The sequence below is a fragment of the Otolemur garnettii genome, unplaced genomic scaffold, assembly GCF_000181295.1.
Source record: "Otolemur garnettii isolate 467f Iridium unplaced genomic scaffold, OtoGar3 scaffold00178, whole genome shotgun sequence".
Taxonomy (NCBI): domain Eukaryota; kingdom Metazoa; phylum Chordata; class Mammalia; order Primates; family Galagidae; genus Otolemur; species Otolemur garnettii.
This window is the reverse complement of record NW_003852573.1, coordinates 1,339,949-1,360,512: the sequence shown is the minus strand read 5'-3', so window position 1 is coordinate 1,360,512 and position 20,564 is coordinate 1,339,949. Positions and strand designations below refer to the sequence as shown.

The 20,564-nt window shown below is 41.2% G+C and overlaps 1 protein-coding gene across 2 annotated transcripts in view; it reads left to right on the top strand.

Moving 5' to 3' along the window:
* KCNH1 (potassium voltage-gated channel subfamily H member 1) overlaps positions 1–20,564 on the top strand; it is a 421,068-nt gene that overhangs the window by 290,392 nt on the left and 110,112 nt on the right. For both annotated transcript variants that reach the window (XM_003800511.2, XM_003800512.2), the window contains exon 8: positions 19,795–19,994. In XM_003800511.2, coding sequence (XP_003800559.1) covers positions 19,795–19,994 — 200 coding nt within the window. The remainder of the gene's footprint in view (positions 1–19,794; positions 19,995–20,564) is intronic.

The following is a 20,564-nucleotide window of genomic DNA, read 5'->3' as shown; positions in this document are numbered from 1 at the left end:
GTGCAAAGGCAAGTTGGAGTCCTGTGTTTGGGCACCATGGTTAGGAGGATAGACTTGAAGAGGTTCAGCAAGGAACTGCTGAAGTTTGGAGGCAGGAACGAAATGATCAAAAGAGTGTTTGGGGAAGATGACTACTGCACTATTAGAGGTAGATTGGGAGGGACTGAGGAGAAGGTGAGGGCTTGGGAAGCTGTTGGAATGTAGACCTTTAAGAAGGAATGGTTCTAAACTCTAGGAGCAGCAGGATCAGAAAGGAGGAAATGGAATTCAGAGACACATCAGAAGTAGAGTTTTCAGGTAACTGAGTTGAGAAGGGTGAGGAAAGGGATCTACGGAAATTACACCATGATGTTAGCTTGAGTGGCAGGGCTGACAAGAAACGTTAAAGGATTTTCTGAATTATTTTACTTGAGGCTCTGTCTCAAAAAAAAAAAAAAAAAAAAGAAATGCTCTGTCATTGCAAAGGGTGTTCTAGGACACCTGTGGACGGTACTCATTTTATTTTGCAGTTTTCCTTTTTTCAACCTTCTGTTCATTTGTTCTGTTGCCCACTCTGTCCTGGAGCACAGTTTAGTGTTGTCTCTCGTGTCGCCCTGAACTTCGATTTGACTCGTGAATGTCTGCTCATCTTCCTTTCCCCCTTTTCTTGTCCTGTACTCAGGATCAGCAACATCATTTGTGTAGCCCTCTGGTTCATGGAGTATTCAGAATTTCAAGCTGGCAATCACAGAGCATTAAACCAAATACAGGGCTATTACCACCTTGTTTCCTAAGGAGAAAATGGTTGTGGGTCATCCTAGTAGTACCTGCTTGTGGCTGGAGGAGGGACTCACTATCCTGGCCTCTGATGACCCATTCGTGACTCGCTGGTTCTGCAACCTTAGTATTCAGTCCTGTATTTTAAGATTCTGTGGAGTCTCTACAGTTCATGGCTAGTTGGGAAGAAAGAAGGGTGAGGTGGGGAGTTGGGCCAGGTAACCCCTAAAAACCAGGAGATGGGTGAAAATTCTTTTGACTTCTTTTTTAATTTTTATTAAATCATAGCTGTATACATTAATGCAATTATGGGGTACAATGTGCTGGTTTTATTTCTGATCTGTTAGTCTGCCGTTGTCTCCAGGACAAATCTTTAGGCTTAAATATCTTTTTCTCCATCAGGCTTTTGTTCCATGAATTTTCTTCCTCTTCTGGTTTCCAGCTATGCCCTATTCCCCAGACCCCAGACTACCTGCTTCCAAAGCAAATTTAAATCCCTTTACGGGTGGACATTGAGTTTATTGCATGGGAGGGGGCTATGTGATGTGCTCTCTGCCTATCTGGGGGGTCCAGGGCACAGTCAGTAGAACTGGCTTTTCCTTAACTCCTGCACCAAACAAGTTAGCAAGCAGGGCACACGTCACTGGCTTCAGCGTGATTGTGTGTCATAGATTCAGCATCAGAATGAAGATGAATGGTTTTGATTTTGATGTTTGATTAAAACCCTTCCCCTGTCCAATCCTCCATCACTGCCTCTAATAGCTACAATCTCTTATGAAACAGAGAAAAGTTATTGACGTCTAACTCCTTCCATTAATAAGTGTTGACCTCCTGATTTTTAACTGTTTACTATCTATTGCTGTAAAGTTTTGTATAGTTTGTAAACTTTTTCCCCCAATAGTAGATGTCTAAAATCTTTGTGCATCTGATTCTTTTATATTCCATTGTTCAGCACTAAGTGTGGTTTTTGTTTAGAATTAAAAAAAAAAGATTGGAAAAAAAAATATTACAGGAGAACTGGTAAGTGAGGAATTGGGACATTCAATCAGTGTTCTTTCCCTGATTGGCTGACTATCCACAGTGATTTCATTACTTTGCTAGGATTTAACCCAGGCAATAAGAGTTAAATGGTGGAAATAACTGAGAATGTGTAAATTCTTCAGTAAAGGCCAGTTGCTGTACTCTCATTATATTTAATGAAGCTCTGAAAATATCCATGGGTCCAAGGTGCACACTAGTGGTTTGGGAAAATCTTGATTAAGCACAAATCCAAGCGACTTAGCCTGGTGTAAAGCCTCACATCTGTCCCTTGCCCATCTTTCCAGCCTTGTTTCTCACTATTTCTTTTCTGTACCCCATGTGCCAGCATTCTGAGCCAGCTACCTTTGCTTGGGAGTTTTCCTTCTCTATTCCCTACCATCCCCTTGTTTCTTATTTATCTTTCAAAACTCTTCTCTGGGCATGCCGCATGCTCTACCCACTCCCAGTCTAGACTGGATGCCCCTTTACAGTATCCTGACCACACCGTATCTATATGTGTATTCATATGAGACAAGGTCTTATTGGAGAAAAGTGCCATGCCTAGCCCAAGAGAGAGCTCACAAATATTTGTGGAATAAATGAAAAGCTGGAGTTAATCTATTGGACTAACATGATTATCCAAAATCTATTCCATTTCAGGTTAAGTAGCTGTGCAGTTTTTAGTTGCAAAGAGGGCACACAATCTGCAGTTTTCTAGCTGGAGTGTTCTGCCACTGACTCAACAACTAGTCACCCAGTGGGACTTAGAAAATCCTGCTTTATCATTCTCACACCACCCACCCATTCTTATAACCAGAAACCCGGGGGAGCAGGGGCATCCCAGGTGAGGAATGGAGTGAGCATGGTCTACATGAGGGGATTTCTGTAGAGAATAAACATTAATATACTGAGTGGAAGTTGATCCAGTTTTTATCATCATTATGTGCTAAGGACAGAATGTTTGTGCCCCTAGTCCCCAGTGCAGTTTATGTGTTGAAGCTCTAATCCCCGGTGTTGATGGTTCTGGAGGTGGAGTCTTCCATGATGTAATTAGGTCATCAGAGTGGAGCCCTCGGGGGATTAGTACCCTCATAAGAAGAGATGATCTCTGTCCCTACCATGTGAAAGACACAGCAAGAAGACAGCTGTCTGTCAGGAAGAGGGTCCTCACCAAGAAGTGAATTGGCTAGCCCCTTAATCTTGGATGCTCAAGCATCCTGAATTCTGAGAAACACATGTCTGCTGGTTAAGCCTCCCAGCCTATGGTATTCTACTGTGGCAGCTTGAGTCAAGATGCTCCCGGGGTATTGGACCACCCCTCTCAAGGCTCTTTCTATAAGCTGGGGCCATGCAGAACTTCTGTTTCCTCCTCCCAGCCCGGGAATCAGGGTTTTGCATGTAGATAGCAATCTCATAACAACCTTCCCAGGGCCAAGTCTGACCCTTCTGGAACTCTCTGCCTCCTTTCATTCAGATTCAGGGAGGCTCAGAAAAACCTCAGTGAGTTGAATTGAAATCTAAGTTTTAGAAGGAAGGTGGGAGGATGGCCATTCTTCAGAAACTGGGGTCTCAGCCCCTGTGTATATACCTAAGGGGAACAATTTATGGGGTAGAGAATGAGGCTTCTGGTCTACCATTTACTAGCATTTGTGTGACTCAGTGAAAACACATCTTCCTGAAACTTCTCCCTGTGTGCTGAATTAAGTGAGAAATATTTCAAAAGCTGCAGCAGCTATGTTAATTCGAAAACTCTCACTAGCTAACGTTTTGTATCGGAATTAGCAAATCACAGATTCATTCTATAATGTATGTTGGTACTGTCTTGGCAAACCAAATTAGCAGTTCAAAAGGTAGAGTGACACCAGTGGATCCACTCATAAGAGCAAGATGATTAATGTCACCTTGGCCTTAAGCTGGCTGTTGGAATGAGCACCCAGTAGGCAGGCTGCTTTGACCCCTCCCCTGGAACCCAGGAGCAGAGCAGCATCCACGTCATGAGACGATGGTTCAGAGGTTTGCATTTTGTGCTGAGCCTGAGGGTGGTGGTACAAGGTACCAATAAAGATTCCCACTCCCTTTAGGATAAAATCCCAATGACCTTTCATACTGTAGGTCTTGTCACACCTCAGCCTCTCCCAGGCCCACCCACCACCACCTTTGAATTCTAGACACCAGCCATGCTGGGAGGCTTGCAGCTCTTCAAACAAGGTTTGCCTTCTCAGCCTTCCTGGGTTGGACATGCTATTCCCTTGGCCTGGAATCTTCCATTTTCCCTCCTCCACCTCATTTAGCAGAGTAATTCAAGACTGAGCTCTGTTGGCTTCTCATCCAGGAGGGCTTTCTTTGCTCAGACTCCAAATAGGGGTCAGTTTAGATGCCCCTTCCTGGTTACTTTGTTACTTCTGTTACAGCATTTATCACAATTTGTCTGGCTCTCTCTTTTTTTTTTGTTTTTCAGTCCTATTCATCTTTGTGTGTATCCCTCATGCCAAGCAGACTGCTGGCACAAAATGTCTCATCATTGTGGATTGTGTTTTAGGTGGCAGCTTCCCTGGACACCTCTGTGGGTCAGCCCTCCCTCCCTGGCCCAGCTGTGGAACAGGGAGTTTCTCTGGGCTCTTGACATAAGAAGGGGAGAGGAGAGGCCTATCCCCAGTTCTAGCTGGATGGTTAGGCCTGATCTCTGCTGTGTTCTTGTCAGTTCTCTGTTCTTGAGGTTCTACACCCTGTCCCTGATTATTCACAGCTTGTTCAGATGGAATTTGGGGGTTGATGTAATTCTGTTTCTGATGCTTCAGATCTCTAATCTCAAGTTTCACTTGTGCTTCTCCTTCCTCTTCTGCCCTGGAGTAGAATCATTGTGGTTCTTGATACTATCTGGAGTGGGTCTCTAGCTGTTGGCCTCTGAGTGTGTTGTGTGTATCTGGGGGTTCAACTCTCTCCCCTTCCTTACATTCCTGCCAGCATCCCCCTAAGTTTCACTCTTTTGGCCACCATGTGCTCACCCACCACGGATGCTGCTGTATGGGCACCAAGATGATCATGTCAAACTGCAGTTTCCAGGTAAAATAGCCGAGGTTCAGAGCACTCCAGTGACTCACCTAAAGTCTCATAGCTCCTGGATCTCTTTACATCACACCTTAGCATGATCTAAAAAAATAAAAATGATATGATTTATATTTAAATCCTCTATTTTCCTATTGCTGCTGTTAACAGATTGATATGAACTTAGTGGCTTAAAACAACACAGATTTACTCCCTTATAATTCTGGAGGCTAAAAGTCTAAAATCAAATTGTCAGCAGCGCTGTTTTCCTATAGAGGCTTCAGGGGGAAAAAAACCTATTCTCTGTTTTTTGGTTCCTGGACCTTCCTCACATTACTCCAGACCTTTTGGTTTGGTTGTCATAGCTCCTCCATCTGCCTTTGACCTTCTTATTCACCGTTGTGAAGACCCTTTGTGATTACTTTCTATTCACCTGGATAATCCACAGTAATTTTCCATCAGGAGACCCTTAATCACATCAGCAAAGTTCCTCTTGCTCTGTAAGGTATTATATTCTTAAGTTCTAAGAATTAGGGTAGAAATCTTTGGGTGACTATTTTTCTGTCTTACTATAGGCTCGTTGAGGCAATTATAAAATATTTTATCAAACCAAGTTAATAAAACTAACACCATTTCTGTATTAGTTATCTATTGCTCTGTGAATATCACCCCAAAACGTAGAGGTTTAAAACAATGATAATCACCTCTCTGGTTTCTGTGGATGAGGCATTTGCAGTCAGCTGCTGGCTAGTGATCTTGTCCTCAAGGCATGACTGGGGCTAGAGGAGCCATGGCCAAGGTGGCTCCCTCACATGACAGCCATCTCCTTGGGGCTGCTTGAGCATCTTCATTACCTGGCTGCTGGCTCATCCCCATCCAGAAACAACATGGAAGCCCAAATGCCTTTTTGTGACCTAAATTGGGCTTACTTTTTTTTTCCTAAGCAATATTCTTATTATCCAAGTTAGTTGTTCTGTGGTAGTGCTATAGTGAAAATGAATGGAAAATCTAGAGGAATTCACTACTTGGGCCTTTTCTATTAAAAACAACAGCAATATTATCAACAGAAGAATAGAATTCAGTGATTTCTGGTTGTTATATTTTTGATAAATTTAGGAAAGATGTATAAATACCTTACCAAACAGATAAATAACGGTTAAGTATTGGTATTTTTTAAAAAAACACATCAATCACTGCTCAGTTTAGTTTTCATTTTTTTCTCTCCTCTCAGGATAACCTTGATTGCCTTGCAGCCCCAGTGAGTCAGGCCAGGAAGCCCGTTCAAGGCGTCATGGCAGACACGCAAAGATTGACTGTGCAAAGCTCTTGGGAGAAGTTGCCTTCCCTCCTCCTGACACTCAGCCAGTCTTCCTAATCTCTCTCTCTTCCTGAAAAATAATAACTTTTCTAATTTCAAGGCTGAGAATTACCTTTTTCTCTACACATTGTTCTTTTATCTTTTCTAAGAAAGAAAAAGGGAAAAATAAAGGCTGTGAGACTCTGTAAAAGCTGAATATAGCCTGTGTTATTTCCTCTCAAATAGGAAAAAGTTCCTTTATCAACTTAGCTACTAATTTCTTCAATTAACTCTTTCTTTTATTTTTTTAAATCATCAGTACCCAATTAGCCTTAAACACTTCTTTGGCTAAGCCTGTTGGATAATCGGTTTTATAAAGACACTGTACTCTTTTCCTTAAACATTTTAAGAATAGTTGAACATAATCACACTTTTTCAAAATAAGGCATCCAGGGGTTACTTGCAGACTAAATGAGAGGCTCACAGATAGGGATGAGGCAATGGTGCCTGTAAGAGTACTGGGAAGTTTAAAAGATCTCCTTGCTTGCTCTCCTTTCACTGCACTCCTGAGTGTACGTAAATTTAGGAAACTGAAACTTTTTTTTTTTTGGAGATAGGCTCTCACTCTGTTGCCTGACTAGAGCTCAGTGGTATCATCATAGCTCATTGCAACCTCCCAGTCCTGGGCTCAAGCAATTCTTCTACCCCTGCCTCCCAAGTAGCTGGGACTACAGGCACCTGCTACCATGCCCAGCTAATTTTTCTCTTTTTTGTAGAGATGGGGGTTTCACTATGTCACTTAGGCTGGTCTCAAACTCCTGGCCTCAGTGATTCTCCTTCCTCAGCTTCCCTAAGTACTGGGATTACAAGCATGAACCACCAGGCTTGCCTGGAAAGTGTTATTTTCAAAAATTTCTTCTGGTGATTCTAATATGCCTCCTGTTTGACAACCATGGTTTGATTCCAAGTAGGTGGGGCTCATCTGAGTATTGTTGATTTCTACATATGAGCTATGCTGGGGAACAGAGCGGGGAAGCCAGATGTGTGATTCTGGGAGGCTTCTGGAAAAGTTATGTTTAGAGCTGGATCTTTAATAATAACAAAGCAAACAACTGACATGCATTGGGCAGCTTTATGTTGTCACACTTAATCTTCACTAGTATCCTACTGTAAGGCAGGCGGTATTATCATCTTTGTACAGATGAAGAATATGGAACTTAGTGAAGCTATGTATTTGCCCAAAGTCACATAGCAAGTAAGAAGCAGAGCTGGAATAGTCAGTGTGACTCCAAAGCTCTGACTACTATGATGTGTCAGATTTAGTGGAAGGCAAGTAACAGAGACTAATGAGATAGACCATGGCAAGAGAATTATTTCTTACCTGATCAAAATTTTTGCGGAAGACAGACTTTTGGGCTTAAAAGACCACTCTAAAGTTAGTTATGGACATCATTATTAGCCTAGAAATTCTGCTTTTATCATCATAAATAGACCTGGTATAAGTATCCATTTTGATTTTTCTTTCTAATTCAACAGTCATAATAAATATATTAGGACTCAAAGGGACTTTAGATTCCAAAGCGTTCTCTTCCTATCCAACTCCCTCATTTAGTAGGCACCAGTAGCATATGGAGCACTGGTTCTCAACACGGGACAAATTTGCCTTCCAAGGGGACATATGGCAATATCTGGAGACATTTTTCATCACACAGCTGGGATGTGCTACTGGCATCTAGTGAGTGGAGGTCAGCCAGGAATGCTGCTGCACATGCTGCAATGTACGAGACAGCTCCCCGCAACAAAGATTTATCTAGCCCCAAATGCCACTGGGGCTGAGGCTGAGAAATCCTGGTATAAAGGTTCAGGGCATGGATTTTGTATTCAGGAGTTTGAATCTAGCTCCGTGTAGACTTACTGTGTGGCCTTGGCCAAATTATTTAACCTCTCTGTGTCCCATCTGCAAATGAGGCTAATTATAGTTTCTGCCTCATAGGCCTGCTTAGGGTTGTAAACAAGTCAGTGTATGTGAAGCACCAGAACAGATCTGGCACATGGCTGACATGTGGTTTAGTGTTTAGAGAGGCATTTGCTGCAGTGGTTGACTAGTTTCTGAGCCAGCCTGCTTGATTATGACTCCTCTATCTGTTACTTACTATGTCACATGGGGGAGGTCACCTAAACATTCTTGACTCAAATTTTTTGTTAGTAAAATGATCACAATATCTACCGTTAAGATAAACCACATATGTAAAGGGGTCAGAAGAATGACTTACACATAAGAGATACCTAAGTGTCAGTCGTTACTATTATTCATTTATTCATTCATTGAACACATACTTGGGTCTCCTATGCCCAAAGGATGAGGTCACTTGCCTTGTAACAAGAAACTCAGGATTGGGATCACTGAATCCTGTAAGAATAGCTTTGTCAGATATGGCATCCTGAGTGGCAGAAGGTTGGGGAATCTATCATTCTGGGTAATTATTATTTGACAGGTAATGTGGAGAGAGGCACTATGACCTACAGTGTCACTTAACAACTAAATGATTCCATTTGTGCCTTTGAACAGCCAGGAGACTAATGTTTTTTCAGTGACAAAAACCAACAAATGCTAAAGGTAAGATTGGAGTTGTTGACAATGAGCAAAGTGGTTTTAACTTCTTTCTATCACTATTAGAATAGGTGTTTCTTTAGAAGCCACTCTGTCCAGTCATCATGATGTTCCAGTGTAGTTCATCATGGTGATAATAGTGGCTTCTGAGAAGTTCTACATTTATTTGTGTTTTGAGGTGTAGATAAAAAATGAAGTTTCACTTTTCTGAAAGCGTATAATTTTAAGAGTTGGTATAACTACTATTAGAAAATGAGACTAGTGGAGGTTAACACTGGTGGTTTAATTATGTGTTTTTTAAAATGGGTTTGTTAGATTATTTTTGATGACTCATATTGGAGAAATATTATATAAATTTGGGGCTCTCATTATGAAGTAAAGCAAGACCTGGGTTTACAAACTCGGTGTGCTGTAACTAAGTGGTCCTCTTTTTGCAATCAAGAACTCAGCAAGCTCAAAATAAGTAAAAGTAGCAAATTATTAGCAGACCTTTCCAACCTGTGTCTGACCTTCTTGATTCATTTGCAGAAATAATTGCATGTGGAAATTGCTGTGCTTTTATCTGTGGGGCTATTAAAACACTGGTTGAAATGAGGTGGTACAGACTGCATTGTTAATGGGTTACTGCGGAGCAGGAGCTGTTGTTTTTATTCAACTGATGAGAAGTAGCTGAAAATAACCTTCTGTCTCCCCTGTAAGAATTGTGCTTGTTAAGTGACATTCGCCAACACGGCCAAGTTTGAATGTGGTATAGGAATTTGTGCTATTCTTAGCAGGTTATTAAATGAAAGTTTCAGGCTTTTCTTGTTATAACATAGAGAATGTATGTGTTTTATATTCTGTTTTAGGGGTCTACTTTCTGTGCCCATGACAGTGACTGATCAGGTAGAAGGGATAGGGCTGGCAGGAAATCCAGAGCTGAGTGTATGCTTTTCTGTTAGTGTTCTGTGCATGGAAGTGTAGCTAACCTTTGGGATCCCTTGCCCATTCTCTTCTGGCTTTGTTGCCATTGTTCTGTCCAGTGGAGTAAAGTTAGCACCTTCAAGTCTCTTTATGCATTCTCAATATGGCCCAATATTTTTTTCCCCTCTGACCATCCTCCCCCCTTTGGGGTGGGGCATTATACTTAAAGCTCACTAGAAAAATACTGAGGTCCAGTATGGCATAAAGCTGTACTTGTCAAACCATAACATGCCTCAAAACCACCTGGAGATTGTGAAAAAAACACAAACTTCCTGGGCCTTACCCCAGGAGATTCTGATCTAGTAGATCTGGGTGGGCCTGAGAATTTGTATTTCTATCAAGTACTCAGGTAGTGTGACATTGCTGGTCCAAACCACCCTTTGAGAAGCCTTTGGATAACTGAACCAGAGCAAACTCACCTCTTTGAAACAGTCTATTCAATAATTTGTTGATATCATTAATAATGCAGAGGGAGATGTGTCTGAAATGACCCCACCATGATTTCTGCACTCCAGAAAGCCTCCTATTTAAGGAAAAGCACAGGCCAACAAATCACGGTGAGGTATAATCACTAGCCAAGAACTGAGCAGACCACAGTTCAGGGATGACTGGGGGGTTCAGGAAAAAAAAGATTTATTCTGGATCTATCACATGCTAACTTTGTTTGGCGTTTATCATGTTAATTCATTGAATCTTCCCAGCAACCCTGAGACGTGAGGGTTATCCTTCCCCTTCCATAAAGAGGGAAGCTGAGGCTCTTATTCAAGCCGAGGGCCCTTTTCTGGTCAGAGCCTGGATTGTTTTCACTACCCCGTGCTGCTTCCCAACACCGAACACACCTGGGTAATCAGTTAATGTTTGTGGAGTTCAGACAGCCAATGATTAAATTAGTGAGGTGACATTTACGGGAATTATTAATGCTAGAGAAAATTATCTTTAGTTTTTAACCATCCTGCTATTATTTTTTTTATTGATCATTTGTTAATATAAACAAGTATTATGATAAACATTTTATAAACATTATCCCACTTATTAAAAAAAGTGGAACTACAAGGTGACTATCAACTCTATTATATACAAAGAATTTAGAGAAGGTGAAGGAGTAGCCTCAGGTTGATAATGGAATGAAGATTCCAAATTGTAGCTCTTGTCTCCAAAGCATAGACTTGGCATTTCCTGCGCATCTCCCTCTTACACTGGATTGATCTGCTAGCATGGCCGTGAGTAGTTACTTCTTTTCCTTCTTATTGTACCTACCTATTTCTTCCCAGACAGTGTGTTTCATAGCTATGGCTTTCAAGTCACAGGAAATAAGAATTTAAAAGTTAGTTGCGAGTTACTATGCCAATATAAACATTATCCTCACACCCACTCCATCATTATCACGTTAGAATAAGCAAAAGCAATAACAGCAAAGACCAAAAATACTACTTTAACAAAATTAGATATGTTGCTGTTCTGTTGGCCAGATGAAATGGAATAAGGACTAAGTCTGGTTCCCAAGCCTTTTATTCTCTTTGGGACATGATTACTCTTCAGCCCTTCTTCATCCATGTATAGCTTCATTCAAAATCACTAAATGTGTACTCCGTATTTCAGCTGATATGTCAAAGTTCTTAGCATCCATGGAATTTTAGAGCCCTTGCATTGAGGGCCTCTGTGTATGGTGAGCTTGGTTTGAAATGACTCTGTCTTCTGGAGCCCAGTATTGTCCTGTAATGATAAATTTTGAGTCTGTCTATACAATTAAAAGATAATAATCTTCATTCAGGCTGCTCTTCCAGGTTACTATCTTAAGGAAATGCTATCTGATGTGTGTTAACTGTCCGGAAACTTGACTTCAGGACAATTAACTATAAGATAAAATAATACTGGGGAGCGGGATCTCTATCTACAACCTCAGTATTCTGGGTACATTCACACAGTATCTCATTTAGTTCTGCCAGTGGCCCTGGGAGATGGGTAGATATTTCTATTTTGTCAGACTTAGAGAAACAGGGAAAGCAAAGTAATTTACCTCTGGCCACACAGTTCTAAGTAGCTTAGCTGGGATTTGAACCCAGGAGGGTATAACTCTGAAGATTCCTTCTTTCTTTCCTTCTCAAGAGATAATACCAAAAGTCGCTTGGTTTGCCTGTATGGGTTTGCTGGGCTGCCCTTAACATAGAAAGCAGAAGATTCAACTTCTGGAGTTCTTCTTTGTCTTTTTAGACCTTGTTTGCTCTATTTCATTAATGACGTGGAAGTGAAAAAGTGTCTCTGGACTTCTTTGAGCTCTCAGTGCCAGTGTGTGTGTGTCAGCCTATTCCCCACACGGCCACTGGTGCAGCTACCTGACTTTATGAGCAGTTCATCTTAATCAGACGGCTGGCTATGGGGAATTAGGATCATTGGAGATGGGCAATTTTATTTTACGAGAAATTCATATACAGTAATAACTTTTTTTTTTTTTTTTGGTAAAACAAAGTCTTGATATTGCAACATATGGTTTAAAAGCAAGGGTTGGAAAAGGCTTCTGTTTCTGCAGTTTTTTCTGTTGGTACCTATGAAACCAAGCTGTGTCAGGGTAGCCGAAGTGAGAATAGAATTGAAGGATGGGGGTGAGAGGAGAAAGAATATGCTATAGTCTGTATTTAGAAAAGACTTTTAATAGATAAGCCACTGTATGGTCTATCTCTATTCCAGGTAAAGTAATCTGTAGTAATTCAACAGCTCTGACTATGAAGATCAAGCCAAAAGCAGTGCTTATGTCTATACAGTTTAATACATATTCTGAAATAAAACAAGGAATTGCAATAGAAGATAGTCATGGTACTATGCTTCTTGCAGTTCCCACCAGGAACAGTATCACTTGGGAACTTATTAGAAGTTTACCTACTCAAGACCTACTGAGTCAGAAACTCTGGAGACAAGGCCCACAGCCTTATTATTTTAAAGGCCTTCCTGTGATTCTGATACATACTGAAGTTTGGGAGTGGATGATGGTGGATACAGGTGCACAAAGTCAGATAGGACCTAGGTCTATCCTGGCTGCACAGTTTCTCTGATCTTGGACTTCAATTTCCCTATCTGCTAAATAGTGATAATCTCTGCCTTGAGGTAATATTGTTATTTATCATTCTTGTTTTTCTCTGTGCTCTCAACTCCAAAATAGGGAGACAGTCTTTCATTTTCATACGGGCCTTAGCTGGCAGTTCTTAAAGCCTTCTAAAGCAATGAATATTGCTGTTGTTAATCATGGTTGGCTTAACACATTTACATCTGATCACTCCTGAAACCCCACTAAAGCAACAGCAAAGAGAAGGTCTTTCTAAGAGCATAAATCCATAAAGGCAAAAAGAAGGAAAGGGGAGATAGCAGTAACAAAAATTCTCAAGGTGGAATGTAGGGATTGACTCAATAGACCTCATAAAGCTTGAACCTTAAGGTGACAGAGGGAAAAACTGAAAAAAATTTGATTTATACCAAAGTCCCCAAAGACTCCAACATTAGATGTAAGTACCTCTGCCAGTGAGGGTAAAGTTGTGACTAAGAAAACAAGGACTGGTTGAAAATTTAAGAAGCATTTAGGCTGAGCGTGGTAGCTCATGCCTGTTATCCCAGCACTCTGGGAGGCTGAGGCAGGAGGATTACCTGAGCTCAGGAGTTTGAGACCAGCCTGAGCAAGAACAAGGGCCTATCTCTACTAAAAATAGAAAAGTTTAGGCATCATGACAGGCACCCAGAGTTCCAGATAATTTGGGAGGTTAAGGCAAGAGGATTGCTTGAGCCCAGGGGTTTGAGGTTGCAGTGAGCTATAATGATGCCATCACACTCTATCTGGGGCAACAAAGCAAAACTCTGACTTAAACAAAGACAGCAACATCAAAGAGAAGCATTTGGATGCCCCAGATGTCCTCCTTATTCTGTGCGGTTGGGTCACTGTTCCTTCCCTATTTCATAAAGCCTAGTTTCTTCTTGAGAGGGGGGTCTCTGGACACAAGGACAATAGGTGCAGTGGAAGGCAGAGGTACTAAATATGAAAACAGAGATAAAGGAAAGTTCAAGGGTGGCATCTGTGGCTCAAAGGAGTAGGATGCCAGCCCCATATACTGGAGGTGGCAGGTTCAAACCTGGCCCCAGCCAAAAAAAAAGGAAAGTTCAAACACTGAATGTTTTACCCTCTTTTTTACCCTCTTATTTGACGGCTGAATGCTGACAGTAGATTGAGTCCTTTCTCTCTGTGGACTCTGAGTAGTCCAAAAGAGAATCCTAAAGTTGATGACATCATGAGTTCTTCAACACAAACTCAAGCCAGGTCACCATACAGTGAATTTGCGTAGCTGACAACCTTCATTCACTTTTCATCAGTTTTCTGACACCCCACTGTTAAATATGAGCAGGCACCTAAGGATTATCATATATTTCTAATATGAAAAGTGACTAACGTGTACACAAATGTGGAAGCAAAGACCAAGCAGGGAGAAGAAAACTTTAAAATTACTTTTCATTTTTGAAATAGTCTCATGCTGCAGCCTAGACTGATGTGCATCGATACAGTCATAGCTCACTGTACCCTTGAACTCCTGGGTTCAAATGATCCACCTGCCTCAGACTCCTGAGTGGCTAGGGCTACAGACACACACCACTATGCCTGGCTAATTTTTAAATTTTTTCATAGATACAGGATCTCGCTATGCTGCCAAGGCTAGCTCAAACTCCTGACTGCAATTGATTCTCCTGCCTTGGCTTCCCAAAGCGTTGAAATTACAAGCATGAGCTACTCTGACTGGCTTTGTATATATTAAGAAGAGATTTATTTATCCGTGGGAAATGTAAAGTCAAAAGAGTGATAAGTAAACTAAGCAAATGAAAAGACAAAGGCCAGTTAATAATAACTACAAGGAAAAGAAAACATTGTAGAGAAGGAAAAGTAATCACAGTGTACGACATGGTTCCACCATTCAACTGTGAATTGCATTCACATGGTTGTAATAATGTAAACACAGATTGATCTAACAATGATGAGGCAATTGGGAGGATGGGGCATTGGAAAAAAATGTGTGAGAAATGAGTGAGACTAGAGGTGAGGGGAAAGAGCTAAATTCTCTGAGATCAATGGATAATGCCTCAAGCAAAATATCAGGATGTAACAATTTAAGTGTGATGTTTTAATACGGAGATAAATAGGAAAACAGGTGAAGGTCGGTGCTTCTGCAGAATAGACCATCCAGTAGGAAGAAAGAAGGGACTAAGAGACTGAAGATTTTTTCAAATGTCTTGGCCATTTAACTCCTTAAATTGTATGTATAATGTAGATAAAAATAAATGCTAATTTTTAAAAAAGGAAAGAAAAACTTTTGCTGTCTCTCTCAGAAATTTCACATAGCTATTTCTAATTAAATGCCAGAGAACACTATACTATTTTTCTTCCTTTGGTTGGGACCCAGAGCTCTTGCTATGACACAGTATAAACTCTAAGCCTGATCTAAATCAGCATTTTGCCTCGGAGTAGAAAGAGGTCTTTTTACATTCCCCAAATAGAAAGACTCAGTAAATCCACATCTGGAGCCATCTGGAGTACCCTCTGCACTGAGAGGTTCGTTTTTGCTTTTTTACCCTCTTGACAGCAACATTACAGGCTCCCTCCCTTCCCTCTCCACTTAACACTCTTATATCTATTTAGGCGACAGCTGGACTTCTACGTCTTGTCTCCCTGTAAGGTTTTGAGTAGTTAAGAGTATAATGCTTTCTGTATATCAAATAAAATGTTGTACGCATGAAAAACATGTAATTCCACTTCCTATGAAATTAGGAAAGGGGCATTGAGAGAAATATCTGTTTTTAATATAATAGTAATGATTGAATAAGGGCTTCTGAGAACCCTTAAACCATCCAGGGTGCTTCAGAAGCAGGCTGGAATGGGGGCAGCCCTGAGCAGTAAATGATTTTGGCACCACTACATGGACTGTCTGATCTGCTGTTAGGTTCTCAGATCATGGACAAAAGATCTATTCTTAATGTATTGATTTGGTGTAATTATTGTTTTAAGCTCAAGATTAAATTAATTTTCTGAAAGCCATCCTAAGAAAGGCACCTCTACCCGTTGCCTATGACCCCTAGTTCATTATAGACAAAAAAAAAAAAAAAAAAAGCTGAAGGCAGGACTGCTATATGGGTTTTCTGAGTTAGCGTCAGAGTCACTGGAAATAAGAATCTTGGGAGGATGGTTCTGAGCACATGGGGTGTCATTATTGGCATGAGGAGACAGGAGCTTTGACCTCTTTGTTTATGAGGTCACTTATAAGCCTAGGAGAACTAGTGTCTGCATTATTCAGGCTTTTGACTACTAATGCTTTTTATCTGGCTCCTTTTGTTTAACATTTCAGAATATTACAAGGGTACAAATGTTTTGGTTACATGAATTGATTTTGCACAATTTGAGTCAAGGTTAAGTGTGCCTATCACTTAGATAGCATGCATTGTACCCAGTGAATATACCTGTTCTCTCTGCCCTAGTCCCACCTGCTTAGTTTCGTTGACCTTCACTACCATATGTATACCTTTTTTTTTGAGACAGAGCCTCAAGCTGACCCCTGGGTAGAGTGCTGTGGCATCACATCTCACAGCAACCTCCAACCCCAACCCCTGAGCTCAAGCAAGTCTCCTGCCTCAGCCTCCCAAGTAGCTGGGACCACAGGCGCCCGCCACAATGCCTGGCTATTTTTTGGTTGCAGCCGTTATTGTTGTTTGGTGGGCCCAGGCTGAATTTGAACCCGCCACCTTAGGTGTATGTGGCTGGTGCCGTAGCCACTTGAGCCATAGGCACTGAGCCATATGTATACCTTTTGTTTAGATTTACAACACTCCCCATGCCCTTCCCAGAGCTGGTTGTACCCTTTCTGTTCCTTGTTTACAATTGTCTTCAGGTGGATTTGCATCCTCATACCTTCCCTTACCTCTAGAGCCATACATTTCTTAGTTTTTTTTTCCTCCCATACTGACAGCTAAACCTGAATAAGATTATGTGAAAGAAGTGATTATGGTATATCCATACAACAGGATAGTATTTGGCAATAAAAAGGAGTTATTGATACATACAACAACTTAGATGACTCTCAAGGGTGTGTTGCTAAGTGAAAAAAAGACAATCTTAAAAGATCACATACTATATGATTTCATTTCAGTTACATTCTTAAAATGACATAATAAAAAAGACTCGTGGTTGCCGGGGAAGTGTGATCATAAAGAGGTAGCATAATGAGACAATCTGTGTGACGATGGAAGAGTTCTGTATTTTGAATATAATGCTGGTTTTGTGAATCTACACATGAATAAACAGCCCAGAACTATGCAGATACTTTATAGCAATGTCAATCTTCTGGTTCTGTAACATGTAATCAATGGAAGAAACTGGATGAGTGAAGAGTATACAGAATCTTGGGTGGTGCTGCGGCTCAAAGGAGTAGGGCACCAGCCCCATACCAGAGGTAGTGGGTTCAAACCTTGCTCCACCCAAAAAATGCCACAAGAAAAGGGTATACAGAATCTCTACTATCTCTGCAACTTCTTGAGACTTTCTAATTATTTCAAGATAAAATGTTTGCTTTTCTTACTTAAAAAGGGAATAAACTATTGATACACATAAAACATGGGTGAATCTCAAAATAATTATGTTAAATGAAAGACACCAGTCAAAAGAGTACAAAAGAAAATAAGAATGATATCAAAGCTAAAAACTTGTGTGCTGCAACTGATACCATCAAGAATGTAAAAAGACAACCAGGACATAAAAGGGAATATTTGTAAATCTTATATCTGCTAAGGGATTTGTATCTAGAACATATGAAGGACAAACATATAAAGACAAACAACCCAACTGAAAAAATGGACAAAGATATGAATAGCCATTTCTCCAAAGAAGATATATAAATGACTGATAAGCACAGGAAAAGGTACTTTAACATCATTAGCTATTGTAGAAATGCAAACCACAATGAGATGGCAATTCATACCCACTAGGATGGTGATACCCAAAATGATAGTAGCAAGTGTTGGTAAGGCTGTGGAGCCCTGGGAAAGCTCATTACTTTTAGTTGCAAATAACATGGTATAGCTACTTTGGAAAACAGTTTGGCAGTTTACCAAATACATTAAACATAATTACTATATGATCCAGTAATTTTACTCCTAGGTATATACCCCAAAGAATCAAAAGTATGTTCCCACAAAAACTTGTACATGAATGTATGTAGTAGCATTATTCATAATAGCCAAAAAAAGCAGAAACAACTCAAATGCTAATGAATGGATAAATGAAATGTGGAATATCCACACAGTGGTGTATTATTCAACAATAAAAGGAATAAAATACTGATAGGTGTTCATGTAGATGAACCTTGAAAACATTATGTGCCCACAGCCTTGAGTGGTCATGTCCCACTTGGCTGTCTCTGCTGATACCTAGTTTTTTCTTTTCTTGCCTGTCCTTGGGTCTAAGGCAGGAAACTAGGGTCTCCAGCCCTATTCCCTCCTGAGTTTGGCCAAGTGGATTGGATGTTGTGTATTGTTTTTTTATTTTGTTTTGGAATTAAAAGTATGCAGAATAAAGAAGATACAGTTTTATACAAAAAAAAATAACATTATGTGAAAGAAGCAATCACAGAAGGCCTCATAGTATGTGATTTTGATTTATATTCATGTCTATTGGAACAAAGTAGATTAGCAGTTGCCTAGGTCTAGGAGGTTGGGGGGAATAGAGAATGACTGGTAATGGATATAGGGTTTCTTTTGGAGGTATGAAAATATTCTAAACTTAGATCGTGGTGATGGTTACACAACTCTGTAAAACACACGCATGAGGTCAGGCAATAACTTCACAAACTCATCTTAGAAAAAGTGCTACATATCTCATTGCTGGATATCACTGGGGTCACTTTGAATTGCTCCCCTTAGCCATCAGGTGACCATAGTGATTCCCTCAAGGTGACAGATGGATGGGAAAGGTGTTGGGAAGGCTTCCTGGAAAGGGTAGCTCTGGAGTCCCACATTCAGGAGCAAATGAGATTTGGAGAAAGAATGTGGGGTTTTGTGATGACCTATAGTCTTCATGATGCTCATGTTAAAGGAGCATAGTATATACTTGGTACATCTCCAAGGAGACCTAATTTTATTCTCCTCATATCAAAGCCATGTATTCCCCCCACCCTGGGAGCCATCATAGTGAAGCAGATTGTTATATTAACAATTCAATGCAAAACAAGGATATGACATCCTTCATTGCCCTCTCCAGACTTGCCAGTATTTGTGATTATGTATTCAGGGTCTGTCCTTCCTGCCCCATTTTTGTTTGTTTGTTTGTTTTGAGATAGTCTCACTTGCTCACCCTCGGTAGACTGCCATAGTGTCATAGCTTACAGCATTCTCCGACTCTCTGACTCAAGCAATTCTCTTGTTTCAGCCTCCCAAGTAGCTGGGACTACAAGTGCCCGCTACAACACCCGACTATTTTTAGAGATGAGGTCTCATTCTGACTCAGGCTGGCCTTGAACCTGTTAGCTCAGGCAGTCCATCTACCTCAGCTTCCCAGAGTGCTAGGATTATAGGCATGAGCCACCATGCCTGGCTGCCCCATAGTTTACTCTGTGAGATCTGGATCTGAGTGTCTTATTCACCGTCCTGTCCCCAGCAGAGGACATAGCAGAGCTTGATAAAGATATTTGCTGAAAGGTTTGTAATGGAGCACATTAGGCACATATGTGACTGGTACCTCAGGAATGGCTTAGACATTTGTGACAAATATAAAATGAAGCAGTGCAGTTATACTCCTGCCTGCCAAACACAACTGCTGTGTGTCCTAGCTGAGGCCCCAGCTGTGCCCCAGCTCCATCCAACCTGGCCCTACATCCTGCTCATTTGTCCTAGTGGCCTGATGTTAGGACACTATTGGCTTCCCCTCCCCAAAGGCTCTAAACATAAGGATCTCCTGAGAAGAGTCAGGACATTTTGTACTAGGGAGGGGCGTCTCTGGCCATTGGCCTGCTCTGGACAAGTTGGACATTCTAGGACCCTGGATCAGGGAACACTCATGTGCTGTTTCTTCTGCTCCTCCTCCACACTCTAGCACTTCTCTATGCTACCATCTTCGGGAATGTGACGACCATTTTCCAGCAGATGTACGCCAACACCAACAGGTACCATGAGATGCTCAACAGCGTTCGAGACTTCCTGAAACTCTATCAGGTGCCGAAAGGATTGAGTGAGCGAGTCATGGATTATATAGTGTCCACCTGGTCCATGTCCAGAGGCATCGACACAGAGAAGGTAAGGAGGGCAAGGAGCGCAGGTAAACCCCTTGTCTTTTGCCTTTCCCTATGGGGCCCGAGACTCTTCTAGGACAGTGTTGCTCAAAGCTGCCTATGCTCAGAATTCACCACTGGGGGGGCTGAATTCCCAGGTCCTGCCTCCAGAGGTTTTGATTGCTTCCAGATGAGCCGTACTCCAAGACCAGCAACTAGGAGCCGTTATTTAAGAAATTGGTAGGGCAGGGTACAACTTCTGGAAGAGAGAAGAACCAGAAGTCTTAGGAAAGATTTCTCAAACTTAAATGGCGGCGAGACTCAGGTCCCCGACTAGAGTAAGGTGACCAGTACTTCTGATTTTCCTTTTGCCTCAGGCTCCAGTAATAGTGTCAGTGCTCTATTACTGATCTGGGCTCTGTTCAAACTTTTGATATTTTGTTCATTATAGATTTTTTGCATGAACTTTATTTTTGTAAAAATAATGGCATTATTTGTCTCGGTTACTGAGGTAGTTGGTGTTTTTTTTTTGGTCTTTCTTACATCATGTGCCCAATTCTGTTGCCTTGCTCATTTCATCCAAGTCTCAACCCTA